General features: G+C 60.4%; 2 protein-coding genes across 2 annotated transcripts; one reads left to right on the top strand and one right to left on the bottom strand.

Moving 5' to 3' along the window:
• Positions 1-608: 608 nt before the first annotated feature.
• On the top strand, positions 609-13,437 carry SARNP (SAP domain containing ribonucleoprotein; the record flags this gene model as incomplete). The annotated part of the gene is made up of 12 exons (XM_053969481.1): positions 609-647; positions 3,818-3,917; positions 4,050-4,096; positions 5,128-5,195; positions 6,041-6,092; positions 7,606-7,679; positions 8,942-8,970; positions 9,241-9,266; positions 10,239-10,307; positions 11,204-11,284; positions 12,270-12,334; positions 13,027-13,437. Coding segments are annotated over 11 exons (627 nt in total), but the record flags the coding sequence as incomplete, so codon positions are not given.
• Positions 13,438-17,533: 4,096 nt separating this feature from the next.
• Positions 17,534-27,184, bottom strand: GDF11 (growth differentiation factor 11). The gene is given in 6 exon segments (XM_053969488.1): positions 17,534-20,268; positions 20,270-20,317; positions 22,276-22,329; positions 22,332-22,651; positions 26,830-26,953; positions 26,955-27,184. Coding segments are annotated over 6 exon segments (1,128 nt in total). The 5' UTR covers positions 27,183-27,184; the 3' UTR covers positions 17,534-19,914.
• Between the last annotated feature and the right edge of the window lie 496 nt (positions 27,185-27,680).

Here is a 27,680-nt window from a genome sequence, read left to right as displayed (position 1 = left end):
ACGCCTGGGTAAAGAAAAATAATTAGTGAGTTAATTTATAATAAAGACTTAGTACAAAAATACTTAATACGCAGCGTTGTAATCGAGCAACTAAAACAAAAACTATTTTTAGCTAATAGTCACACAAAAAAGAACTTAAATCATAATAAAAGATACACTTCGGTAAATAAAAATATCGCAAAAATACAACAACATTACAACAACATTACAACCAACAAACGCATAAAACAACAAACCAGAGCTGATAAGTAATAAATGCCTAGTTCCATTTAGGCATATTCATAGTTTAATGAAGAGAGATAATTTTTAATGATTAATTACACCCGAGTCCCTCAATGACCCCGCGCCGGCCCCGGCCGCACCTCCCGGAAGTCCGCGTTTCCCGCCCTCTCTCTCCATTGGCCGCCTCTCATCATCTCCCTACTGCCATTGGTTGATCTTCACGTCAGTCAATATCTCCCCGCCCCCAGCGGACGGCAGGCCAATCACCGGCGGGTGCTGCCGGCAGCGCTGACCAATGGCGAGCGGCGGATTTGGGCGGGGCGGCGGAGGACGCGCGGCGCTGATTGGTCGGAGCGGCGCGAGGGGCGGGCCGGCGCGGGGGGTGACAAGATGCGGCGGAGCCGGTGGAGCTGCACAAGCTGAAGGTGCCGCTGGGAGCGGGAGCGGGGCCGGGAAAACCGCGGGGGAAGCGCGGGGAGAGCGGGGACGGAGCCCGGCAACCGCGACAGCCCGCGGGCGGAGCGCGGGGAACGGCGGGAAACGGGCCGCAAGCTCTGAGGGCTCCTGAGGGGGCTCTGAGGGCTCCTGAGGGATCCTGAGGAAGCTGTGGGGGGGCTCTGAGGGGTCCCGAGGGGGCTCTGGGAGGGTCTTAGGGGGCTCTGAGGGGTCCCGAGGGGGCTCTGGGAGGGTCTCAGGGGCTCTGAGGCGTCCCGAGGGGGCTCTGAGGGGTCCTGGGGGGGCTCTGAGGGGTCCTGAGGGGGCTCTGAGGGGTCCCGAGGGGGCTCTGGGAGGGTCTCAGGGGCTCTGAGGGGTCCTGGGGGGGCTCTGAGGGCTCCTGAGGGGGCTCTGAAGCTCTGAGGGGTCCTGAGGAAGCTGGCGGGGGCTCTGAGGGGGCTCTGGGAGGGTCTGAGGGGTCCCGAGGGGGCTCTGAGGGGTCCTGAGGGGTCCTGAGGAAGCTCGGGGGGGCTCTGAGGGGGCTCTGAGGGGTCCCGAGGGGGCTCTGGGAGGGTCTCAGGGGGCTCTGAGGGGTCCTGAGGAAGCTCGGGGGGGCTCTGAGGGGGCTCTGGGAGGGTCTGTGGGGGTCTGATGGGGCTTTGAGGGGTCCTGAGGGAAGCCCGGAGGAACCGCGGCCGGAGGGGCTGTGAGGGAGCCGGGACCGGAGGGAACCGGGGCTGAGGGGGAACCGTGACCGGGGGGCTGAGGGGGAACCGGGACCGGGGGGGAACCGGGACCGGGGGGGAAGCGGGACCGCAGGGCTGAGGGGAACCGGGGTGAGGGGGAACCGGGACCGGGAGGCTGTGAGAGCTCTGGGAGGAGGTGGGGAACCGGGACCGGGGGTGAACGGGACCCGGGGGGCTGAGGGGGAACCGGGGCTGAGGGGGAACCGGGACCGAGGGCTGTGAGAGCTCCGGGAGGAGGCGGGAACCGGGACCGAGGGGGAACCGGGACCCTGGGGCTGGGGGAGAACCGGGAGCGGGGGGGAAGCGGGAGCGGGGGAGAAGCGGGACCCGCGGGGCTGAGGGAGAACCGTGACCGGGGGGCTGAGGGGGAACCGGGACCCCGGGGCTGGGGGAGAACCGGGAGCAGGGCGGGAACCGGGACCCTGGGGCTGGGGGAGAACCGGGAGCAGGGCGGGGGAACCGGGAGCGGGGGAGAAGCGGGACCCGCGGGGCTGAGGGAGAACCGGGAGCGGGGGGGAAGCGGGGCCCGGCCCCGGCAGCTCCCGGGCTCCTCCTGCCCCAGCCCTGGGAGGGGCCGGGATGGTTCCCCGATTTCGGAACTCCCGGAGGGTCCCGGGCCGTTCTCGCCGGGATTGATTGGAATTGCTTGGGGTTGGGATTGCTTGGGATTGAAATTCCATCCAGTTAAGGTTCCACGGGATTGGGATTCCATGGAATTGGGGATTCCTAATGTTCGGGTTCTTTGGAATTGGGATTCCGTGGAATTGGGGATTCCTAATGTTCGGGTTCTTTGGAATTGGGATTCCGTGGAATTGGGATCCCCGGGGTTGGGATTTCGCAGGATTTGGATTCCTTGGATTTGAGGAATCCTTCCCCCACTTTCCAACCCTTAACTCCGGGTTTTCCCTGCTCATTCCTGGATTTTTCCCACTCATTCCTGAATTCCCCAGGGTTTGAGTCCTGGATTTCCCTTCTTATTCCTGAATTTCCCCTCCCATTCCTAGATTCCCCTCTCATTCCCATTCCCAGATTTCCCCACTCATTCCCAAATTTCCCCCCCTCTCATTCCTGAATCTCCTCTCATTCCAAATTCCCCTCCCATTCCCATTCCCAAATTCCTCTCTCATTCCCAAATTCCCCTCCCATTCCCAAATTCCCCTCTCATTCCCAAATTCCCCTCTCATTCCCAAACTCTTCTCCCATTCCTGAATTCCTCTCCCATTCCAGAATCCCCTCCTATTCCCAAATTCCCCTCTCATTCCCAGATTCCCCTCCCGTTCCCATTCCCGAATCCCCTCGCGTTCCCGAATTCCCGAATCCCCGCTCGTTCCCAGATTTCCCCTCTCATTCCTGAATCTCTTCTCATTCCCATTCCTGAATTCCTGGATCCCCTCCCATTCCCGAATTCCCCTTCCATTCCCATTCCCAGATTCCCCTCCCATTCCTGAATTCCTGAATCCCCTCTCATTCCTGAATTCCCCTCCCATTCTCTCATTCCCGGATCCCCTCCCATTCCCAAATTCCCTCTCTATTCCCATTCCCGAATCCCCTCTCATTCCCGAATCCCTTCCCATTCTCATTCCCTCACTCTTGGATTCCCTTCCCATTCCTGAATTCCCGGATCCCCTCTCATTCCCAAATTCCCAGATTCCCCCTCCCATTCCCGAATTCCCAGATTCCCATTCCCGAATTTCGGAATCCCCGCTCATTCCTGAATTCCCCTCCCATTCCCATTCCCTCATTCCCAAATTCCCATCCCATTCCCGAATCCCCTCCCATTCCCGAATCCCCTCCCATTCCCGAATTCCCCTCCCATTCTCATTCCCGAATTCCCCCTCCCATTCTCATTCCCGAATTCCCAGATTCCCCCTCCCATTCCCGAATCCCCGAATTCCCAGATTCCCATTCCCGAATTCCCGAATCCCCTCCCATTCCCGAATTCCCAAATTCCCATTCCCGAATTCCTGAATCCCCTCCCATTCCTGAATTCCCGAATTCCCAAATTCCCATTCCCGAATTCCTGAATCCCCTCTCATTCCCGAATCCCCTCCCATTCCAATTCCCTCACTCTTGGATTCCCTTCCCATTCCCGAATCCCCGAATTCCCAGATTCCCATTCCCGAATTCCTGAATCCCCTCCCATTCCCGAATCCCCGCTCATTCCCGAATTCCCCTCCCATTCTCATTCCCGTATTCCCAGATTCCCCCTCCCATTCCCGAATCCCCGAATTCCCGGATTCCCATTCCCAAATCCCCGAATTCCCAGATTCCCATTCCCGAATCCCCGAATTCCCCTCCCATTCCCAAATCCCCGAATTCCCAGATTCCCATTCCCGAATCCCCGAATCCCCTCCCACCCCCTCATTCCCAGATTCCCATTCCCACCCGCTCATTCCCGCCGCTCCCGCTCCCAGCTGGCCGAGCTGAAGCAGGAGTGCCTGGCGCGGGGGCTGGAAGCCAAGGGCAACAAGCAGGACCTGATCCATCGGCTCCAGGCCTACCTGGAGGAGCACGGTGGGTGCTCCCAGATCCCCAAATCCCCAAATCCCAGCTGGAATTTCCCCCCCCACCCCCCCCAATCCCTGCTTTTTCCGGGATTCCCCGGGAATTTTCCCGCTCCGACCTTTCCCTGCTTTTCCCTTGCAGCTGAGGAGGAGCCCAACGAGGAGGACGTGCTGGGGGAGGAGATCGAGGTGGGCATTTTTGGGATGATCCCAAATTTTGGGTTGGGAATGAGGCGGCGTTCCGACTCCACGTGGAATTCAACGTTTTCCAAGCTTTTCTTGGGTTTAAATCCGCTGGATTTGGTGCCTGGGATGCTCCAGATTCCGGGAATTTGGGATGGGGGATCCCGGATTTTGGGTTTGATGCCGCCCTGGGATGGAGGAATGCCAGGAAAAGGGGGAATTTGGGAAATTTTGGGATGGAATTCCAGCCTGGAACAGAATTCCCACAGGATTCCCCATCCTTGGAATTATCCCAGACCAAGCTGGAGCCCCCTGGGATGGGGGAATGCCAGGAAAAAAGGGGGAATTTTGGGAAGAAATCCCACCTGGAAAAGCAATTTTATGCCAAGAAAACCTCAGGAATTGATTCTTCCCACTGGATTGGGGAATTTTCCTTGGGAATGGCCACGGGCTGGGGTGGATTTTGTGGATTTGATGAGTTTCCCATGGATTTCCTTTGGATTTCCCATGGATTTGATGGATTTTATGGATTTTCTATGGACTTTCCATAGTTTTTCTGTCGATTTTCCATGGGTTTTTCATGGATTTGATGGGTTTCCCATGGATTTCCTTTAGATTTCCCAGTTTTTCCATGGGTTTTATGCATTTCCCATGGGTTTTCCGTGGGTTTCCCTTGGATTTTTTTGTGGATTTCCCATGGACTTGTGTTCCCATGGATTTTCCCATGGATTTTCCCATGGATTTCCCATGGATTTCCCATGGATTTGATGGGTTTCTCATGGATTTCCCATGGATTTGATGGGTTTCTCATGGATTTCCCATGGATTTTCCCGTGGATTTCCCTGCATTTGATGGATTTGCCATGGGTTTTCCCATGAGTTTCCCATGGATTTCCCATGGATTTCCCATGGATTTCCCGTGGATTTGATGGATTTCCCATGGATTTCCCATGAGTTTCCCATGGCTTTTCCCTGGATTTTATGGGTTTTCCATGGATTTGATGGATTTCCCATGGTTTTCCCTGGATTTCCCTGCAGGAGGAGGAGCCCAAGGCGCCGGAGCCGCCCGTGAAGGTGGAGGAGGCGCCGGTGAAGTCGCCCGACGTGTGAGAATTCCCGGGAAAACCTCGGGAACGGGGCTTGGGAATTCTGTGGGGTCGGGAATTGCTGGGTTGGGAATTCCCTGGATTTGGGATTCCTGGATTTGGGATTCCATGGATTTGGGATTCGTGGGGTTGGGAATTTCCTGGATTTGGGATTCCATGGATTGGGGATTCCTGGATTTGGGATTCCCTGGATTTGGGATGCCACGGATTTGGGGTTCTGTGGGATTTGGGACTCCTGGGGTTGGGAATTCCCTGGATTTAGGATTTCGTGGATTTGGGATTCTGTGGGATTTGGGATTTCCTAGATTGGAAATTCCCCGGATTTGGGATTCCATGGATTTGGGACTCCTGGATTGGGGATTCTCTGGGATTTGGGATTCTCTGGGATTTGGGATTTCCTGGATTTGGGATTCTGTGGGGTTTGGGATTCCCTGGATTTGGGATTCTGTGGGGTTTGGGATTCCCTGGATTTTGGATTCCTGGATTTGGGATTCCTGGGGTTGGGAATTCCCTGGGATTTGGGATTCTGTGGGATTTGGGATTCCTGGGGTTGGGAATTCCCTGGATTTGGGATTCTCTGGGATTTGGGATTCCTGGGGTTGGGAATTCCCTGGGATTTGGGATTCTGTGGGATTTGGGATTCCTGGCATTCCCAACCCCTCTGGAATTCTTTTCCCTCCAATCCCATTCCCAAGACAATCCAGGTGATTTTTTCCCACCCTGAAAAATCCCAAAATTCCTTTTGGGGCTTTCCCAAATTCCGAAGAAAATCCCAAATGCTCGGGATGGGGGCAGATCCCAAACCCCCCCTGGAGCATTCCCAAACTTTTCCCAAACTTTTCCAGGATCCAGGAGAAGAAGGTGGTGAAAATCTCCTCGGAGATCTCCCAGATGGAGGTAAAATCCCCCAATCCCGATTTTTTTTTTGGGATTTTCCAGCCCTGGAATTGTCCCAGGCCAGGCTGGAGCACCTGGGTGGGGAATGCCAGGAAATTTGGGATTTTTTTGGGATTTTTTTGGAATTTTTTTGAGATTTTTTGGGGGATTTGGGGGAATTTTTGGGGTTGTTTTTTTTTTTTTTTGGGTTGGGTTTTTTTGGGATTTTTGGGGAATTTTTTGGGGGGGGATTTTGGGAATTTTTTGGGATTTTTTGGGGATTTTGGGAATTTTTTGGGGATTTTTTTGGGAACTTTTTGGGAATTTTTTTTGGGGGGGGGATTTTTTGGGGGATTTTGGGGATTTTTTGGGAATTTTTTGGGGGATTTTTTGGGAATTTTTGGAGATTTTTGTGGATTTTTTTTGTATTTTTGCAGAATTCTTTTTGGGGGATTTCTTCTGGAAATCCCAAACTTTCCCTGGAAAAAATCCCTTTTTTTTCCTGGAAATTCCCATTTTTCCCTGGAAATTCCCATTTTCCCCTGGAAAATCCCAACTTTCCCCCTAAAAAAAAATCCCATTTTTTTCCTCTGGAAGAAAAAAAAGTTTTTCCTCTGGAGAAAAATTCTCCATTTTTTCACTTTAAAATCCCAATTTTTCCTGGAAAACTCTTCATTTTTCCCTGGAAATTCCCATTTTCCCTTGGAAATTCCCATTTTTTCCCTGGCTATTCCCACTTTTCCCTTGGTAATTCCCTTTTTTCCCTGGCAATTCCCACTTTTCCCTTGGAAAATCCCCACTTTCCCCCTGAAAAAAATTCCCACTTTTCCCTTGGCCATTCCCACTTCCCCTGACAATTCCCATTTTCCCTTGGCAATTCCCATTTTCCCTTGGAAATTCCCTTTTTTTTTCCCCTGGCCATTCCCATTTCCCTGACAATTCCCACTTTCCCTGACAATTCCCATTTTTCCCTGCCATTCCCACTTTCCCTGCCATTCCCATTTTTCCCTGACAATTCCCACTTTCCCTGACAATTCCCATTTTCCCTTTGAAATTCCCATTTTCCCTTGGCCATTCCCACTTTCCCCTGACAATTCCCCACTTTCCCTGCCATTCCCATTTTTCCCTGACAATTCCCATTTTTCCCCGACAATTCCCATTCCCCTGGCAATTCCCATTTTTCCCTGACCATTCCCATTTCCCTGACCATTCCCATTTCCCTGACAATTCCCACTTTCCCTTGGCAATTCCCATTTTTCCCCTGGCCATTCCCATTTCCCCTGACAATTCCCATTTCCCTGACCATTCCCATTTTTCCCTGACCATTCCCATTTTCCCTGGAAATTCCCATTTCCCTGCCATTCCCACTTTCCCTGACAATTCCCATTTCCCTGACCATTCCCATTTCCCTGCCATTCCCATTTCCCTGACCATTCCCATTTTCCCTGGAAATTCCCATTTTTCCCTGCCATTCCCATTTCCCTGACAATTCCCACTTTTCCCGACAATTCCCGTTTCCCTGCCCCGTTGCCAGCGGATGCAGAAAAGGGCCGAGCGCTTCAACGTCCCCGTCAGCCTCGAGAGCAAAAAGGCGGCGAGGGCGGCGCGGTGAGCGCGGGAACGCCGGGAAATTCGGGAATGCCAGGGAAATTCGGGAATGAACGCCGGGAAATCTGGGAATGCCCGCCGGGGAAATTCGGGAATGAACGCCGGGAAATTCGGGAATGCCAGGGAAATTCGGGAATGCCGGGGAGAAATTCAGGAATGCCGGGGGGAAATTCGGGAACACCGGGGGGAAATTCAGGAATGCCGGGGAAATTCGGGAATGCCAGGGGGAAATCTGGGAATTCTGGGGGGAAATTCAGGAATGCCAGGGGGAAATCTGGGAACGCCGGGGAAATCTGGGAATGCCAGGGAAATTCGGGAATGAACGCCGGGGAAATTCGGGAATCTGGGGAAATTCGGGAATGCCAGGGAAATTCGGGAACGCCGGGGAAATCTGGGAATTCTGGGGGGAAATTCGGGAACGCCGGGGAAATTTGGGAATGCCGTGGGGAAATCTGGGGATTCTGGGGGGAATTCGGGGGATTCTGGGGGGAAATTTCAGAATTCTGGGGGGAAATTTGGGAATTCTGGGGAAAAATTCCAGGGAAATCTGGGGAAAATTGGGAATTCTGGGGGGAAATCTGGGAGTTACAGGGAAATTCGGGAATTACGGGGAAATTTGGGGATTCTGGGGGGAAATTTGGGGATTCCGGGGGAATTCTGGGGAAATTCAGGAATTCTGGGGGGAAATCTGGGAATTCCGGGGGGAAATCTGGGAATTCTGGGGGGAAATTTCGGGGAAATTTGGGGATTCCGGGGGGATTCTGGAGGAATTTGGGAATTCTGGGGGGAAATTCCAGGGGAATTTGGGAATTCTGGGGGGAATTTGGGAATTTGGGGTGGGATTCCTCTCGGGAGCTGCTGGGCTGGAATTCCCAGAGGATCCCAAATCCCTGGGATCGGGGAATTCTGGGAACAGGGGATTTGTGGGAATTCTGGGGGAATTTCTTTGGAAATTTGATGGGATTTTAAGGAGTTTTGGGGGAGTTCTTTCCAATTTTTGTGGGATTTGTCCTAATTCCCAAAATTCCATTGGAATTCCTGAAATTCCAGCCCCAAATCCCAACATTTCCGCCCCAAATCCCAAAATTCTGGTTCCTGATTCCATTGGAATTCCCAAAATTCCAGCCTTGATTCCCAAAATTCCGGCCCCAAATCCCAAAATTCCTTTGGAATTCCCAGAATTCCAGCCCTGATTCCCCAAATTTCTTTGGCATTCCCAAAATTCCAGCCCTAATTCCCGTTTTTTTTTTCCCTTCCCGCAGCTTCGGCTTGGCCACAATTCCCACAAAAGGTGAGCAGTGGGAATTCCCAGAATTCCAGGAATTCCTGGAATTCCAAATCCCTTTCCCCCCCCCCCCCCCCATTCCTGGGAGCAGGAAATTCGGGATTGGGTGGGAAAAATCCCCAAAAGATCCCGGATTTTCCTGGGAATTCTCATCCCCAAAAACCAGGACTTGGGATTTTCCGGGAATTCCGGGAGGAGCCGGGGGGGAATTCCCATTTCTGGGTGGAAATCTGGGAATTTTGGCCAATTCCTGATGGGAATTCTCTCCTTTCCCAGGGCTCTCGGCAGACTCCAAACCCACGGTGAGGAAATCTGGGAGAGGGATTGGGGAATTTTGGGAATTCAGGGGGGGAATTTTGGGAATTCCCAGGGAATTTGGGGTGGAATTTTGGGGCATTCCAATGGAATTTTGGGAATTTGGGTGGAATTTTAGGGAATTCTGATAGGATTTTAGGAATTGGGGTGGAATTTTGGGGATTTGAGTGAAATTTGGGGAATTCCAATGGAATTTTGGGAATTTGGGTGGAATTTTAGGGAATTCCCATAGGATTTTGGGAACTTGGGATGTAATTTTGGGAATTTAGGTGGAAATTTGGGAATTGGGGTGGAATTTTGGGAATTTGGCTGGGAATTTGGTGGAATTTTAGGAGTTTGGGTGGAATTTTGGGAATTTGGGTGGAATTTTAGGGAATTCCCATGGAATTTTGGAGGATACCCATAAAATTTTGGGAATTGGGGTGGAATTTGGGGAATTCCCATAGGATTTTGGGAATTCAGGTGAAATTTTAGGGATTTGAGTGGAAATTTGGGAATTGGGATGGAATTTTGGGGATTTGAGTGAAATTTGGGGAATTCCAATGGAATTTTGGGAATTGGGGTGGAATTTTAGGGAATTCCCATGGAATTTTGGGAATTTGGCTGGGAATTTGGGAATTAGGGTGGAATTTTTGGATCAGGGGCTGAAAATTTTGGGATCCTGGTGGGAATTTTTAGGATCCCAGCTGGAATTTCGGGATCCCAGCTGGAATTTCAGGATCCCAGCTGGAATTTTTGGGATCCCAGCTGGAATTTTTGGGATCCCAGCTGGAATTTCGGGATCCCAGCTGGAATTTTGGGTCGCAATTCCCCAAAACCCCCTGGAGTTTTTCCAGGATCAGCCCCTCTGGAAAAGCCTCTGGAATTTTGGGGAATTTTTTTCTTTGGGAATTTCCCCCTTTGGAAGTCGAGGCCTCCCTGGGATCCCAAATCCCAAATCCCAAATTTCCTTTTCCCAGATAAACCTGGAAAAGCTCAAGGAAAGGGCCCAGAGGTTCGGCCTCAACGTCTCCTCCCTCTCCAAGAAGGTGAGATTTGGGAATTTTGGGAATTCCGGGAATTCTGGGAATGCCAGGGCGCTCTCCCCAGCCTGGGATTATCCCAAAATTCCAAACTTTCCCAGCCCTGCCGGCTCCACCCTCCCCTGGATTTTGGGATTTGGATTTTTTTGGAAATTGGGGTTTTTTGGGAATTTTCGTTCCTTTGGGATTTGGGGTTTTTTTTGGGAATTTTGAGGGTTTGGGATTTGGGTTTTTGGGAATTGGGGTTTTTTTGGGATTTGGGTTTTTGGGAATTGCGTCACCCAGGGATAAGGGAAATGTTTCCCTGCCCTGGAATGAGACTGGGAGGGATCCCAGGGATCCAATCCCGACATTCCCAACCCCATTCCCAAAATTCCATTGGGATTGGAATGTCCCGATGCCAACATTCCTGACCCTATTCCCGTCATTCCCAATCCACTCATTCCTGATCCCATTCCCAACATTCCTGATCCCATTCCCAACATTCCTGATCCCATTCCCAACCCCATTCCCAACATGCCCAATCCTGACATTCTCGATCCCATTCCAAACATTCCCATTCCAAACATTCTCAATCCCAACATTCCTGACCCCATTCCCAACTTTCCCATTCCCAACTTTCCCATTCCCAACATTCCCAATCCTGACATTCCTGACCCCATTCCCAACATTCCCAATTCCAACATTCCCAACCCCATTCCCAACATTCCTGATCCCAACCCCATTCCTGACCCCATTCCCGACATTCCCAATCCCAACATTCCCATTCCCACTCCCGACATTCCCATTCCCGACATTCCCGCTCCCATTCCCAACATTCCCATTCCCGACATTCCCGCTCCCATTCCCAACATTCCCATTCCCGACATTCCCACTCCCGACATTCCCGCTCCCATTCCCAGAGCGAGGAGGACGAGAAGCTGAAGAAGAGGAAGGAAAGGTTCGGGATCGTCACCGGGGCCGGAGCCGCCGAGGACTCCGAGGTGGGGCCACAATCCCGGGATGTGGGGTGGGAATTCCCGGGATCTGGGGCTGGGAATTCCCGGGATGTGGGGCTGGGAATTCCCAGGATCTGGGGCTGGGAATTCCTGGGATCTGGGGCTGGGAATTCCCGGGATCTGGGGCTGGGAATTCCTGGGATTTGGGGCTGGGAATTCCCGGGATTTGGGGTCAGAATTCCTGGGATTTGGGGCTGGGAATTCCTGGGATTTAGGGCTGGGAATTCCTGGGATCAGGGGCTGGGAATTCCCGGGATTTGGGATCAGAATTCCTGGGATTTAGGGCGGGGAATTCCCAGGATTTGGGGTCAGAATTCCTGGAATTTGGGGCTGGGAATTCCCGGGATTTGTGGCTGGGAATTCCTGGGATTTGTGGCTGGGAATTCCTGGGATTTGGGGCTGGGAATTCCTGGGATTTCTGGCCAGAATTCCTGAGAATCCCTGCGCTCATCCCAAAACCACCTCCCAATTCCCAACCCATGAGAGATCCAGGGATTTGGGGGATTCCATGAATTTGGGGTGTTTTTCCAAGGATTTTGGGGCATTTTCCCTGGATTTTTGGGGGGTTTTCCCTGGATTTAAGGGAGTTTTCCATGGATTTAGGGACATTTTCCCAGAGATTTTGGGACTCTTCTCACATGGATTTGGGGCCGTTTTTCCATGAATTTTGGGGCTGTTTTTCCAGGGATTTGGAGTCAGTTTTCCGGGGATTTTGGTGCTGCTTTTCCAGGAATTTCAGGACTGTTTTTCCCAGGGATTTTGGGGCCTTTTTTCCCAGGAATTTGGGGATGGAATTCCTTTTGCTTTGGGTCTCTTTTCCTTGGGAAAACCCCCTCGGATCCCGGGATTTTCCTGCCCTTTGGGATCGGGAATTCCCCCATTCCCACCCCTCTCCCTCTCCTGCTCTTTCCCGGGATTCTCCCCACGGATTTCCAGGATTTTCCCTCTTTTTGGCCCTTCCCAAATCCAGGCAAAGAAGCGGAAAAGGGCGGAAAGGTTCGGGATCGTCTGAGCTGCTCCGGACTCTCCTCAGGTCAGGATCCTCTTTTCCTTAATTCCTGATTTTCCATGGAATTCCCAGCCCCACCCAGGGAATTCCCCTTTCCTTGGAGGATTTTGCTCCTCAGTTTTTGAATTTTTTCCCCAAAAAAATCGTAGGGAAAAGGAGGAGCTGGGCTTGGGAGGGAGGGAGGGAATTCCCAAATCCCAGGCACAATTCCCAAAATTTTGGGGTTTCCCAGGGATTTGGGACCATTTTCCCAGGGATTTGGGAGCTGGTTTTCCCAGAGATTTGGGTCTCTTTTTCCAGGGATTTTGGGGCTCTTCTCCCCAGAATTTGGGGTTGTTTTTCCAGGAATTTGTGGTCATTTTTCCAGGGATTTTGGGGCCATTTTTCCAGGGATTTTGGGGTTGTTTTCCCAGGGAATTTGGGGGTGTTTCTCCAGGGATTTGGAGCTGCTTTTCCCAGGGATTTGGGTCTCTTTTTCCAGGGATTTTGGGGTTCTTCTCCCCGAAATTGGGATTGTTTTTCCCAGGGATTTTGGGTCGTTTTCCCAGGGATTTGGAGCTGTTTTTTCCCAGAATTTGAGGCTGTTTTCCCAGGGATTTTGGGGGGGATTTATGGAGCAGCTCCATGGGGAACCATAGCATCCCAATCCCGTGGGATTTTTGGGAGCTTCCCGTGGAATCCAAGCAGGAATTCCAGGGATTTCTTGGATTTCCAGGGTGGGCATTGCCTGAACCCTTCCCCTGTTGAAGACTTGAGCTGCCAGGATTTGCAATTCCCGGCGGGAATTTCGGGAATCTCATCCCCTGGAGCAGCGGGGGCCATTCCCGGAATTCCGGGGCCACTCCCAGCCCAAGAGATTCTATTTTTTTGGGAATTCTCCTTTTCCACCCCTCGGGAACCTCGGAGACTCCAGGAAATTCCCGGGATGCTCCTTCCCATCCCGGAAATCCTCGGGATCCGGGGACATCCCGGTGCCTCCCCTGGCTCCTCCCTCTTTTTTTCCCGGTTTTTTCCCGGGTTTTGTAATTCCCGGTTTTTTCTATTTTCCCGGTTTTTCCCTCGGAAGGGTCGGGGCGCTGCCCCTCGTCCCACGTTTTCCCAATAAAAAAACTTCCCTTTTCCAAGGAAATCCCGTTTTTTTTTTTCCAGGGGTTTGGATTCGGGGCTGGAACTGTGGGAAAACCCTCTGGAATTCCGGGAGTTCCCTCCTTTCCTGGGCCATTCCCGAGGTTTCCAGGAATTCCTGGTGTTAAATCCAGGTTTGCTCCAGGCGCTCCTGAGCTTTCCCAGGAATTCCTGCAGTTTTCCTGCTGTTACCCAGATTTTCCTGAGGTTTTTTTTTTTAGGAATTCCTGGTGTTAAATCCAGATTTTCTCAAAGGTTTTTCCACATTTTCCCGAGCTTTTCCAGGAATTCCTGCAGTTTTCCTGGTGTTATCCAGGGATTCCCGAGCTTTTCCAGGAACTACTGTCCCCTCCCTGTCCCCCCACTGTCCCCTCTCTCTGTCCCCTCTCTATCCCCCCGTTGTCCCCCCGTTGTCCCCTCTCTCTCTGTCCCCTCGCTGTCCCCCCTCTGTCCCCTCTCTCTGTCCTCTCTCTCTGTCCCCTCTCTCTGTCCCCGCTGTCCCCTCTCTGTCCCCCCGCTGTCCCCCCGTTGTCCCCCCTCTGTCCCCCCGCTGTCCCCTCTCTGTCCCCCCGCTGTCCCCCCTCTGTCCCCCCGTTGTCCCCTCTCTCTGTCCCCCCGCTGTCCCCTCTCTGTCCCCTCTCTCTGTCCCCCCGTTGTCCCCCTCTGTCCCCCCGCTGTCCCCTCTCTCTGTCCCCGTTGTCCCCTCTCTCTGTCCCCCCGCTGTCCCCTCTCTGTCCCCCCGTTGTCCCCCCGCTGTCCCCCCGCTGTCCCCTCTCTCTGTCCCCGTTGTCCCCCCCTCTGTCCCCCCCGCTGTCCCTCTTTCCTCCTCCTCTTCCCCGCTGTCCCCCCGCTGTCCCCTCATCTCTCTCTTTTCCTCCTCTCCGGTTGTTGTTGTTGGAGAGATATCTCTCTCTTTTCCTCCTCCTCCGTTGTTGTCCCCTCTCTCTGTCCCCCCGCTGTCCCCTCTCTGTCCCCTCTCTCTGTCCCCGCTGTCCCCCCGTTGTCCCCCCGCTGTCGCTCGCTCCGGGCCGGCTCTCGGTGGCTCCGGGCCAGGCGGGTGGAGCGCGGCCAAGGCGCGCTCATCGCGCTCATCGCGTTAATTGCGTTAATTGCGTTCATTAGCGCCGATGGCGCCCGCGGCCGCCCCGGGGACGCTCCGGGAGCCGCTGTCGCCGTGGGTGGCCCCGGATGTTCCCGGGCCGCGTCTGTGTCCCCACCCCGCCACCCCCGGGGCTCGAATTAGGTCAGGGGGAGCGGGAACGGGGAACGGGAACGGGAACCGGGAACGGGAATGGGAATCGGGAATGGGAAACGGGAATTGGAAAAGGGGAACGGGAATGGGGAACGGGGAATGGGAATGGGAACCGGGAATGGGGAACGGGGAATGGGAACAGGAAAAGGGAAATAGGAACAGGAAAAGGGGAACAGGAACGGGAAAAGGAGAACGGTAACAGGGAATGGGGAATGGGAAAAGGGGAAATTGGAACAGGAAGGGGAAATGGGAACGGGAACTGGGAATGGGGAACAGGGAATGGGGAACGGGAAAAGGGAACAGAAAAAGGGGAAAGGGGACTGGGAAAAAGGGAACGGGAACTGGGAATGGGGAATGGTGAATGGAAAAAGGGGAACAGGAAACAAGAAAAGGGGAATGGGAAACAGGAATGGGAATGGGAAAAAGGGAAAAGGCCAGGAAAAGGGGAATGGGAACAGGAAAAGGGGAAACGGGCAAAGGGGATGGGGCCAGGGCAGGGAACGGGAACGGGGCAACGGAGCAAAAGCGAGCGCCCGTTCAGGTCCTCGGAGCAGAGAAACGAGAACCAAAACCCCCCGGTGCCCCTGGCCCTGGCACGGCCCCGGTGCCCCCAGTGCCCCCCGGTGCCCCCAGCCCTGGCACGGCCCTGGTGCCCCCAGCCCTGGCACAGCCCCGGTGCCCCCAGTGCCCCCCGGTGCCCCCAGCCCTGGCACGGCCCTGGTGCCCCCTTGTGCCCCCAGCCCTGGCACAGCCCCGGTGCCCCCGGTGCCCCCCGGTGCCCCCAGCCCTGGCACAGCCCCGGTGCCCCCTTGTGCCCCTGGCCCTGGCACAGCCCCGGTGCCCCCAGTGCCCCCCGGTGCCCCCAGCCCTGGCACAGCCCCGGTGCCCCCGGTGCCCCCCGGGCTCAGCCCAGGCTCGATCTGCACCAGGGGTGTCCCCCCGGGGTCACTCCAGGGTCCCCCCCGGGGTCCCCGAGCTCGCCCTCAGGGCTTTGGCTGAGCCCCCCAGGCCGGAGGGGACAGGACAAGGCCAGTGGTCACTCTGGTCACTCAGAGGTGACCGCAGCTGCGTGGGGAGGGGCCGGAGAGGCCTCAGAGGTGTCCTGGAGGCTCTGGCCAGAGTGGGCAGAGGGGACACGGCCGGAGTGGACAGAGGGGACACGGCCGGAGTGGACACTGGGGACATGGCCAGAGTGGACACAGGGGACATGGCCAGTGGCCACGGGGCCACCAACCTAGCAGGACCCACTGACCCAGCTGGAGCCATGTCCCTGTGTCCAGTCCTTGTGTCCAGTCCCTGTGTCCGGCCCTCACTTGGACACTGGGGGGTCACTGCCCACCCTGTCCCCTCCCCTGGTGACACCCCCTGCCCACCGTGTCCCCCCCCCCGCGGTGACACCCCCCGTGTCCCCTCGGCCGGCCCTAATTAGCCAGGGACATTCCCGGCATAGCTGCAGCCCCTAATGAGGCTCCATAAAGCGGCCCCGGGCGGCTCCTGGGGCTGCTCGTAAAATCCCCCCTTAAAACCCTCCCCCTTAAAAATCCCCCATTAAAAATCCCCCTTAAAATCCCCCCTTAAATTCCCCCTTTAAAAATCCCCTTTAAAAATCCCCTTTAAATCCTCCCCGTTAAAAATCCCCCATTCAAAATCGCCAGGGGGCCGTGCCAGGACCCCAAATGTCCCCAGCCCTGTCCCATGTCCCTTTTCCTGTCCCAAGTGTCCCCAGCCCTGTCCTGAGTATCCCCAGCCCCATCCTGGGTGTCCCCAGCCCTGTCCTATGTCCCCTTTCCTGTCCTGATTGTCCCCAATCCAATCCCAAATGTCCCCATTCCTGTCCCAAGTGTCCCTATTCATGTCCCCAGCCCCGTCCCAGGTGTCCCCAGCCCTGTCCCAAGTGTCCCCAGCCCTGTCCCAGGTGTCCCCAGCCCTGTCCCCTGCACCTGGGGACAGTGACATTGCCCGGGGAGCTGCACCACGAGGCCACATGTGGCAGTGGCCGTGTCCCCTGTCCCCGTGGTGCTCTCCTCATGCCCAGTGTCCCCATGGCCATGTGCCCGTGCTCAGTGTCCCCATGTCCCCATGGCACTGTCCCCATGGCACTGTCCCCATGCCCATGTCCCCATGGCAATGTCGCTGTGTCCATGTCCCTATGGCAGTGTCCCCATGGCACTGTCCCCATGGCAATGTCCCTGTGCCCATGTCCCCATGTCCACATGTCCCCATGTCACTGTCCCCATGCCCATGTCCCCATGTCACTGTCCCCGTGGCAATGTCCCCATGCCCGTGTCCCCATGTCCCCATGCCCATGTCCTCATGCCCATGTCCCCATGTCACTGTCCCAATGTCACTGTCCCCATGCCCGTGTCCCATGTCCCCATGCCCATGTCCCCATGTCACTGTCCCAATGTCCCCGTGCCCGGTGTCCCCAAGGACCCAGGGCTCAGCAGTGGGGCCGTTGTCCCCGTGCCAGCCTGGGGCTGTGGGGTGTCCCCTGTCCCCTCTGTCCCCCGGGGCTGTCCCCGGTGTCACCCCCAAGGTCCCCCCTCCGACTTTCCAGAGCCCAAATCCGTCCCCCGCCCCCGGGAGGTGACAAAGGTGACACAGAGGTGACAGTGGGGACATCGCCACCCGCACAGCGCCGCGGGTGGAGCTGAAACCTCGGAACTCTCGGATTATTTCTCTTTTTTTTTTTTTTTTTTTTTAAACATTTTTAAATTTTTTTGGAATTTTTTTTTATTCTTTCTTTTTATATTTTTGCTGTTCAAGTGCTGAGTTCGGCCCCGCCCCCCCCTCCCCCGGGACCCCCCCCGGGACCCCCCCGGGTCCCCCCGGAGCGACAGAACGAGGGACAAAAACAACGAACGGACCAACAGAAAAGGAACCTAAGACGTCACGCACAGCCCGAGAGCGGGAAATAATTAGAATAATTAGAATAATTATAATAATAATATACTCGGGGGCCGCCACCCCCCCGCCACCCCCTGCCTGTGGCACCAGTCAGAGCTGGGCACTGGGACCAGTCAGAGCCGGGCACTGGGACCGGTCAGTCTTGGCCACTGGGACCAGTCAGAGCCGGGCACTGAGACCAGTCAGTCCTGGCCACTGGGACCAGTCAGAGCCGGGCACTGGGACCAGTGCTGCCCGCTGGGGGGGACTGGTGCAGTGTCCGGAGGTAACTGGTCCCAGTTTCTGGCTCTGACTGGTCCCAGTGCCCAGTCCTGAACTGGTCCCAGTGCCCGGCTCTGACTGGTCCCAGTGCCCACCCTCCCCGTCCTGTCCCCTTCAGTGCCACCTGCCTGTGACAGCCCCGGGGCCTCGCGGGGTTTTTGGGGTGCGGGACCGCGGCTTTTGGGGCTCCGGGGCTCCTCCAGGGCCGGGCCCTTCCCAGTCCCTTCCCAGTCCCTCCCAGCGGTTCTGGACCTTTCCCGGTGGGGGCAGCGCTGGGCACGGGGGGTGTCCCCTGCCCCCCGCCGGTCCCGGAGCCCCCCAGGCACCGACGGGCAGGGCCGGGGGGCGCCCCGACCCCCGACCCCGGATTGGCATCCCCGGCTCGGGGGGGCGCGGCCACCACGAGGGGCTGGCGACCACCACGAGGGGCTGGCGGCCACGGGGCCAGGCTGTGCCCCTTTTGGGGGCGCGTGGGGGGCTGGGGGACCCCTCCCTTCCCTTCCCGGCCCCCCCCTCCCCGGCTGTCCCCATCCCCGTCCCCTCGCCCCGGCCCCCGCCGGCGCCACCAGGGCGGTGACACCGGGCGGTGGCACCGGCCTGGCACGAGGGGCCCCTTAAGTGCTGCGGCGCCAGGAGGGGGGGCCCGGGGGGGGCCGCGTCCTCACCCTGGGGCTGCCTCGGCCCCGTAAGCGCTTCGGGGCTCCGCGGGGCTGTCGCGGAGCCGGCGACAAGTGCTAAAGATGCCGAGTGGCCCCGGCCCGTGAGTCCCGCTAAGTGCTGCGCGGCTGCGGGGCCGCTCCCGCCCGGAGCCCCCCGGAACGGGGCCGCGTCCCCCTGCGGCACCCTGGGGATAAGTGCTGGGCCCGGGGGGCCGCGGGGGCTTCTCCCCCTTCCCGGAGCCTCCTCCGGCCGCGGCCGCTCCGGCGCCGGGGCCGGGCCCCGCCCGCATCGCTCGGGGCCGAGAGGGAACCGCAGGAGCCGCGGCGGAGCCTCGGGAGACGCGGGGGGTTCGTTCTCACGTGAAACAAACACAAACAACAGGGGAAAAAAAAAAAAAAAAAAAAAAAAAAAAAAGAAAACCAAACCAAACCCTCCGAGGGCAGCGGGAGGCGAATGTGCGGCGTAAGCGGAATTTCAGCCCCAGCCGGAGCCTCCCAACAATTCTGGTGTCGCCTCCGGGTGACCCCCGGGCCGCCGGACCGCCCTCACCCCCCGGCGGAGCGCCGGGGCCCCGGGGCCGGTGCCAGGGCTGAATCCAAAGCCCGGGCGGAGGCTCCGGCCCCTGCAGCCGCCCTTGCCCGGGGGTCCCCGGGGCTCTCCGGGCTGGAGCGGCCCCTCCGGAGCCGGCCCCGGCTGCGAGGGGCGGGAGCGGGGCGAGCGCCGGCCGGGAGGGCGATTAATAAATAAATAAATTAAAGAAGGGAGGCGCTTTCCTCCCGGTCCCGGGGGTCCCGCGGCCGGACCTCGCTGCGGCCGCGGCGGCGGGGTCACCCCGCCTTGGGTGTCACCAGCGGTGTCCCCAGCGCTGCTCCAGGAGCACGGGGAGACGCGGGGTGCGCTCGCTCTTCCTCCTCCTCCTCCTCCTCCTCCTCCTCCTCCTGCTGCTGCTGCTGCTCTCCCCGCTGGGCTGGCCCGGGGGAGCCGCCACCCGGGGCCGTGTCCCCGCGGTGTCCCCGTGTCGCCACCGCGGCGTGGGGGTCCCGGCCGCCCCCCTTCCCTTCTCCGTCCGGCCGCTTTATTGCACAATGCGCGTGGGATCGCGGGGTCGCTGCTCCGTGGGATTCTCCTCCTCCTCCTCCTCCTCCTCCTCCTCCTCTCTCCTCCACCGTCCAAACCGATTTCAACGCTTGGCCTTTGTCACTTTTCGCTTCCCGCCCCGCCCCGAACCAACAACAAAACAAAAAAAAAAAAAAAAAAAAAAATTTAAAAAAAAAAAAAAAAAAGCGGAAAAAATGAGGAGTCCGCGGCGGCGGCGCGGGGGGCAGGGGGGGCTCGCTCGGAGGGGCACCCCCGGCGCCGGGGGGAGGCGGGCGGGCCGGGAAGGAGGGAGGCAGGGCGGCTCTAGGAGCAGCCGCAGCGATCCACCACCATGCCGGGGATCTTGCCGTAGATGATCTGCTGCTTGTCGTTGAAGTAGAGCATGTTGATGGGGGACATCTTGGTGGGCGTGCAGCAGGGCCCGGCCGAGCCGCGCGGGTTGGCCTGCTGCACCAGGTGCGTGTGCGGGTACTTCTGCATGAACATGTACTCGCACTGGCCCGAGCAGTAGTTGGCCTTGTAGCGCTTGGGGGCGATGATCCAGTCCCAGCCGAACGCCTCGAAGTCCACGGTGAGCGGGTAGCGGCAGCAGCGCGACTCCGTGGAGTGCTCGTCGCAGTCCAGCCCCAGGTTCCGCGCAGTCCAGCCCCAGGTTCCGCCGGGAGCGCTTGTTGTTCTCCAGGACGCGCAGCTCCATGAAGGGGTGCTGGGGACGGCGACAGGGGACGGGGACAGGGGACAGGGACAGGGGACAGGGACAGGGGACAGGGACAGGGACAGGGGACAGGGGACGGGGACAGGGGACAGGGGACGGGGACAGGGACAGGGGACAGGGGACGGGGACAGGGGACAGGGGACGGGGACAGGGACAGGGGACAGGGACAGAGACGGGGGACAGAGACAGGGGACAGGGACAGGGACAGGGGACAGGGAACAGGGACAGGGACAGGGGACAGGGAACAGGGACAGGGGACAGGGACAGGGGACAGGGACAGGGGACAGAGACAGGGGACAGGGACAGGGGACAGGGGACAGAGACAGGGACAGGGGACAGAGACAGGGACAGGGGACAGGGACAGGGGACAGAGACAGAGACGGGGAACAGGGACAGGGGGACAGGGGACAGAGACAGGGGACAGGGGACAGGGACAGGGGACAGGGACAGGGGACAGGGACAGGGACAGGGGACAGAGACAGGGGACAGGGACAGGGGACAGGGGACAGAGACAGGGACAGGGGACAGGGGACAGGGGACAGAGACAGGGACAGGGGACAGAGACAGGGGACGGGGGACGGGACAGAGACAGACGGGAGGGGACAGGGGACAGCGGTGAGGAGACAGGGACAGACAGGATGGGACAGGGATGGCCGGGAGGGGACAGGGAACAGCGGTGAGGGGACACGAGGGACAGCCAGGAGGGGACAGGGGACAGGGACAGACGGGAAGGGACAGAGACAGACGGGAGGGGACACGAGGGACAGTGGTGAGGAGACAGGGACAGCAGGGAGGGGACAGGGATGGCCGGGAAGGGACAGGGATGGCCGGGGAGGGACAGGGATGGCCGGGAGGGGACAGGACAGCGGTGAGGGGACAGGGAAAGGCAGTTGGGGACAGGGACAGATGTGAGGGGACATGGGGTAATGGTGAGGGGACAGTGGTGAGGGACACGAGACAGCCATGAGGGGACACAGGGGACAGTGGTGAGGGGACACAGGACGATGGTGAGAGGATACAGGACAGTGACGAGGGGACAGTGGTGAGGGGACACAGGGGACAATGGTGAGGGGACAATGGTGACCACCACCCCCACTGCACACCACTCCACCCAGGCCAGCTGTGCTGTGCCAGGGGATGGTGGCACACCCTGGAGGTGTCACCAGCCCCATGAAAGCGTCAGTGGCACCGTGGAGGGGCCAGGAGCACTCTTGAGGTGGCATTGTCCCCACAGAACTGCCACCAGCCCCATGGAGCTGGCCATCACCCCTATGCAGGTGTCCCCAGCCCCACGGAGCTGGCACTGTCCCCACACCTGTGACCCCCAGGCAGTCACCAGCCCAGAGAGCTGCCACCCACCCCACGAGTGTCACTGTCCCCGTGGAGCTGCCACCTGTCCCCACAAAGCTGTGACCAGCCCCACGGAGCTGTCACCGTCCTCCAGACCTGTGACCACCCTCACGGAGCTGTCACTTGTCACCCGTGACCTGTGACCCCCTCCCTAAACTGCCACCAGCCCCACAGAACTGTCACCGTCCCTCAGACCTGTGATCCCCCAGGCTGCCACCGCCCATCGGAGCTGTCACCGTCTCCCACCCCCGTCCCACCAACCCCGCGGTGCCCCCTTGGGGACACCCCAATCCCGCTGTCCCCAGGGGGCAGTGCCATCCCCAGCCCCTCTAGGGACACCTCAAACCCCCTATCCCCTGTAGGGACACCCCAAACCCGCTGTCCCCCCCCGGGGCACTGCCACCCACCAGCCCCTCTAGGGACACCCCAAACTCCCCAGCCCCTCTAGACACCCCAAACCCCGCTGTCCCCTCGGGCAGTGCCACCCCCCAGCCCCTCTAGGGACACCCCAAACCCCGCTGTCCCCTCGGGCAGTGCCACCCCCCAGCCCCTCTAGGGACACCCCAAAACCCCCCATCCCCGGGGGCAGTGCCACCCACCAGCCCCTCCGCGCCGGGCCCCAGCGAGGTGACAGCCCAGGTCGTTGCCGTTGGGGGTCGAAGGCGTTGATCTCGATGCCCCAGTTGTTGTGGGGCTGCTTGAACCAGTTCTGCAGGACGTGCTTGAAGTCGATGCTCTGCCAGTGCCCGGCGCGCGAGTTGAGCTCGATCTTGAGCGAGCGGATGCGGATGTGGCGGCTGCCCTCGTCCGTGACGGGCTTGAGGCGCAGGATCTGCAGGTACACGGTGGAGGTGTGCTGCACCGGCCGCAGGTACACCCAGAGCTGCGCCTTCACCACCTTGGTGAACATGATCTTGGGGCTGAAGTTGAAGAAGCAGCAGTGCGGGTTGCCCTCGATCTGCACCACCGGGTCCGCTGCGGGGGGGGAGGGAGAGGAGGGGTCAGGCCTGGCCTCGGGACCCCGCTGGGACCCCCCACACCGCGCTGCGGGACCCCCCCCCCCCCTCCTCGGGCCCCGCAACGGGACCCCCGAGCCGCGCTCCGGGAGCCACGAGCCCCGTGCCTCGATGGCATCCCCCAGCCCCACTCGGGGACCCGAGCCCCCCTCTGGCATGCCCCAGCCCCTCTTTGGGACCGGAGCCCCCCTCTAGGACCCCCCAGCCCCCTGAGCCTCACTCCGGGACCCCCCCAGCCCCTCTCTGAGACCCCCCCCCCAGCACTCCCGAGCCCCTCTCTGGAATCCCCAGGCCCACACCCGGGACCACTGAGCCTCACTCTGGGACCCCCCCCCCCGCTCCTCTCCGTGACCCTCCCACCCGTTGGGACCCCCGAGCCGCACTCCGGGCCCCCCCCCCCGGCCCCGCGGGGTCGGGGCACAGCCCCTCCCCGGCCGCTCGGAGGTGAAGGTCGGGTCAGAGGCCCGCCCCGGGGGTCGCCCGCGAGGAGGTCCCCGCTTGCCCCCTGACCCGCGGCCCCGGGGGGCTCAGGACCGGCCCGGAGCGAGCCCCCCGCGGGGGGGGGGGTCCCGGCCTGTGTGGGGCGGGGGGCTCCGGGCCCGCAGCACCTGCTCGGGGGCCGCCCTTCCTCCCCGGGGCTCCGCCGGGCGCGGGTCCCCCACCCCCCACACCTCGGTTTGGAGGGGGGTTCCCGCAGCCCCCCCCCCCCAAACCCGGGAGGTGACAAAACCCAGCGCCACCAGCGCCGGGGCGGTGACCACCCCCGAGCATCCCCCGGCTCCGGGGGTCCCCCCCGCCGCCCTCCGCCCGGCCCGGCCCCACATCTGTGTCGAATTGAGCTGGGAATTTGCCCCCCCCCGCGCCGCAGCCCCCGCCCCCTGCCCGCACCGGTCAGGTTTAATAGCGCCCAGCTGCAGCGCGGGGCCATTTGCTGCGCCGGCCCCGCGGGGGGTCACGACACCGGGAATGTCGCCTCCCCTCCCCGGCCCCATCCCCGCCGCTCGCAAATGGGGCTGGGGGCGGCGGGGACCCCCCACTTACCCCCCCCCCCCCCCCCAGCGCTCACATCCACGAGTGACCCCCCCACCAGCAGCTCGGCTGGGCTTTGTCACCCGGTGCGGTGGCACCGGGGCTGAGGTGGCCGGTGGGGTGCTGGGGGGGGGGGGGGACTTGGGGGGCTCCAGGTGCCACCGGGGCCAGTCCTGGAGAGCCACCAAAACCCCTCCTTGGGGACACTGGCGACACCGCTGTCCCCCCGGCAGCCCGGGGGCCGCGCTGGCCGTCCCGGGGGACACCAGCGTGGGGGGGGGGGGGGGTCCGGCGGCGGGGGGGGGCCGTGCCCCGCTGGCCGCGGTGCCAGGATGCTCGTCCCGTCGCTGTGGCAACGGGGGATAAAGGTTACCGGGACACCGGGCACAGCTGGGGCCTGTGCCGGGCGGGGGGCGGCCCCCGGACCCCCCCCCAGCTCTTTGTTCCCGCATTCGGGCCCCCCGAGCTTTGCCCCCCCCCCCCCCCCGCGGGCCCCCCCCCGAGGTGCCGGCGCTGTCCCCACGTCCTTGTGTCGCCACGTCCTTGTGTCGCCGTGTCCCCGCGTCCCGCTGACCTTGAGCGGCTCCCCCCGGGCCCCCCGCAGCCCCCACCCCCCCCCCCCCCGGACCCCCCCCCCCGGGCCTCATTAAGCTCCCCACCCCCCGCGGGTCGCGGGGGTCACGGGTAGCCCCTCGGGGGGGTTAGGAGCCAATTAACCCTCCCGGCTCCTGCCGCGGCTCGGCCCCCCCCCGGGAGGGGGCGCGGGGGGGGTGGGGGGCGGCGCAGGGGGGGCGGGGGGCGGCCGGGGGGAACCCGAGAGCTTTATGGCTCCGCTGCGCCCATAAAGCCCTTTCCCCTCCTTCTGTTCAGGAACCATAAAAACCCCACAATTGCCCGGGGGGGGGGGGGCGAGAGGAGAGAGGGGGGGGGGGAAAAAAAAATCAAAATAATAACGGAGCGGAGCCCCCTCCCCGGGGCGCATCCGGCGGGGGTCCGGGCCCGCGGGACCCCCGGCTGCGGGGAGGGGCTCTGCCCTTTATTTTGGGGGGCCCCCGAGCTGCGAAAGGGGCGGGGAGGGGGGGGGGCCCGAGGCCCGGGGAGGAAAACCCCAGCGTGTCGTCAATTTTATGGGTAATAAAAATTTCAAAGCCGCCCGAGTGCATTTAATGCCTGGGAAGGAAATTCGGGGAGGGGGCGGCAGCGCCTCACACCTCCCTCCCTTCCGCTCGCCCTTCGCCCCCGGCCCCTCGCCCCCCCGCGGGTCGCCCCGGGGGTCCCGCCGCCGGGAGCAGGTGGAGAAATCCCGGGGGAAACTGAGGCAGGGGAGGGGGGCGGAGCCGAGCCAGGCGCGGCCAAGTCCCCGTGTCCCCTCCCGCTGTCCCAGCGGGGACCCCTGGCTGCGCTGGCCTGTCCCCAGCACGGCCTGCTGTCACCCTGCTGTCACCCTGTTTGTCACCCTGCTGTCACCCTGCTGTGGCCCTTGCCGGTCACCCTGATGTCACCTTACCTTCACCCTGCTGTCACCCTGCTGGCACCCTGTTTGTCACCCTGTTTGTCACCCTGCTGTCACCCTGTTGTCACCCCCGCCACGTGCCCTGGGGACCGCGAGGTCACCGTGCCACCTGCCCCGTGCCCCCAGGCCGCTCCCAGTGCCCAGTGCCAGGTCCCAGTGCCACTGCTGAGCGGTGCCAGTGCCTGGTGACAGTCCCCAGTCCCCAGGTCCACAGCCACCAGTCCCAGTGCCAGGTCCCAGCACGCAGTGACCGGTCACGGGCCCCGCTGCCAACTCCCAGTCCCCACAATCAGCTCCCAGTCCCAGTCCCAGTCCCAGTCTCAGCTCCTAGTCCCAGTCCCAGTCCCAGTTCCCTGTCTCAGTTCCCAGTCCCCAGTTCCAGTCTGAGCTCCCAGTCCCCATTGCCCTGTCTCAGTCCCCACTCCCCAGTGTCCTCCCAGTCCCAGTCCCAGTCCCAGTCCCCAGTCTCAGTTCCCAGTTCCTGGTCCCAGCACCCACAGCCAGGTCCCAGTGCTGGTGCTGGGCCGGGTGCTACTGCCAGCTCCCAGTCCCCAGTCCCAGCTCCCAGAGCCAGCTCCCAGTGCCCAGTCCCAGCTCCCAGTCCTGTGTCCCCAGTCCCAGGTCCCAGCACTCAGAACCAGCTCCCAGTCCCAGGTCTCAGCTCCCAGTCCCCAGTGCCAGCTCCCAGTCCTGTGTCCCCAGTCCCAGTGCCAGCTTCCAGTCCCCAGTCCCAGTTCCCAGTCCCTGCACCCAGTTCCCAGTGTCAGCTCCCAGTGCTGTGTCCCCAGTCCCCAGCTCCCAGTCCCCAGTGTCAGCACCCAGTCCCCAGTCCCAGTATCCAGTGCCAGCTCCCAGTACCAACCCCCAGCACTCAGGACCAGCTCCCAGACCCGAGGTCCCAGTCCCCAGTGCCAGCTCCCAGTTCCTATCCCCGGACCCCAGTGCCAGTCCCCAGTCCCAGCTCCCAGTTCCTATCCCCAGACCCCAGTCCCCAGTCGCAGTCCCTAGTGCCAGTCCCCAGTGCCAGTCCCCAGTTCCTGTCCCCAGTCCCCAGTGCCAGTCCCCAGTTCCTGTCCCCAGTCCCCAGTGCCAGTCCCCAGTCCCAGCTCCCAGTGCCACCTCCCAGTCCCCAGTGCCAGCTCCTGCTCCCCAGCACGGGGCCCCTCTCCCAGTCCCCGCGGGCAGTCCCAGTTCCCTCTCCCAGTCCCCGGTGTGCTGTCCCCCTGTCCCCTCGTTGTCCCCTCGTTGTCCCCTCGTTGTCCCCTCGTTGTCCCCTCGTTGTCCCCTCGTCCCCGCGCACACGGAGCGTCCCCGCGGGACCCGCACGGACCGGGGAGGGGGGGGACCAGAAGGGCCCGGGGGGGGGCTCAGAGACCCCCGGAGGGGCTCAGGGACCCCCGGGGGACTCAGGGAGCGCCGGGGGGGGGCTCGGGGAGGACGGGGCGCCCCGCAGCGACACCGGTGACGAGCGGGGAGGGCAGCGGGGGACCGGGAGGGGACCCGAGGTGGGGGGGTCCGGGCCGGGGCTGGGGGGCCGGGGGCGGGGGGGGGAGTCCTGCGGCGAAGTTTGCAGCGGAACAAAGGGCGGCACTGACTTTCCTGGGCCATGCTGATGACGGTCTCGGTGGTGGCGTGGTACTCGTCCTCCTCCAGGTACTCGTCGTGCTGCAGCGAGTCCCCCTGGAAGTCGTGGAGGTCCAGGAGCTGCTGGAGCGGGGGGGGCCTTGGGCAGCAGCTGCTTCACCACCTCCCGGGTGATGTTGGGCGCTTCCTTCAGCCGCAGCTTGCTCAGGATCTGCGACTTGATGCTCTCCAGCCGCAGCTCTTTGCTCTGCCGCCGCCACAGGCACACGGGGCAGGCGGGCTCGGAGGCGGGGGGCTGCTCCACCGACCCCCCCCCCGCCACCGCGGCCACCAGCGAGCCCAGCAACCACCACAGCGGGGCCATGCCGGGGGGGGACAGCAAAAAAATACATCGGGAGGGCAAGGAGGAGGGCGGGGGGGGGGGGGAGAAAAAAAAAACAAAAACAAAAAGAAAAAAAAAAAAGAAAAAAAAAAAAAAAAAAGAAACAAGAGGGAGGGGAAAAAAAAATAATAAAAAAATAAAATAAAATAAGCAAACCCTTCCCCACCGGGCCGCCCCCCCGCCCCGCTTCCACCGCAGCGCGCAAGGGGGGGGAAGGCGGTAACGGCGGCGGGGGCGGGGAAGCGGGGACCCCGGGGGGGGGCCGAAGGGGGGGGGGGGGATGAAAAAAAGCGGCGGTAGCGGCGGCCCCGGGGTTTTATACCCCAAGAGAAGTGTGTCGTCAGCGGCCTTGATTGGCTGCGGGCGCACAAAAGAGGTTCTGGCAGGGGCTTGGCACCAGCCGCCGCCGGCCCCCCGAGCCCCGGGAACGGCCCCGCCGCCGCCCGGTGCGCTCGGGCACCCCCCGCCCGCCCCTCGGCT

Source organism: Vidua macroura, unplaced genomic scaffold (assembly GCF_024509145.1).
Source record: "Vidua macroura isolate BioBank_ID:100142 unplaced genomic scaffold, ASM2450914v1 whyUn_scaffold_215, whole genome shotgun sequence".
NCBI lineage: Eukaryota > Metazoa > Chordata > Aves > Passeriformes > Viduidae > Vidua > Vidua macroura.
The sequence above is the reverse complement of the archived record's forward strand: the minus strand, read 5'-3'. Positions and strand labels throughout refer to the sequence as shown.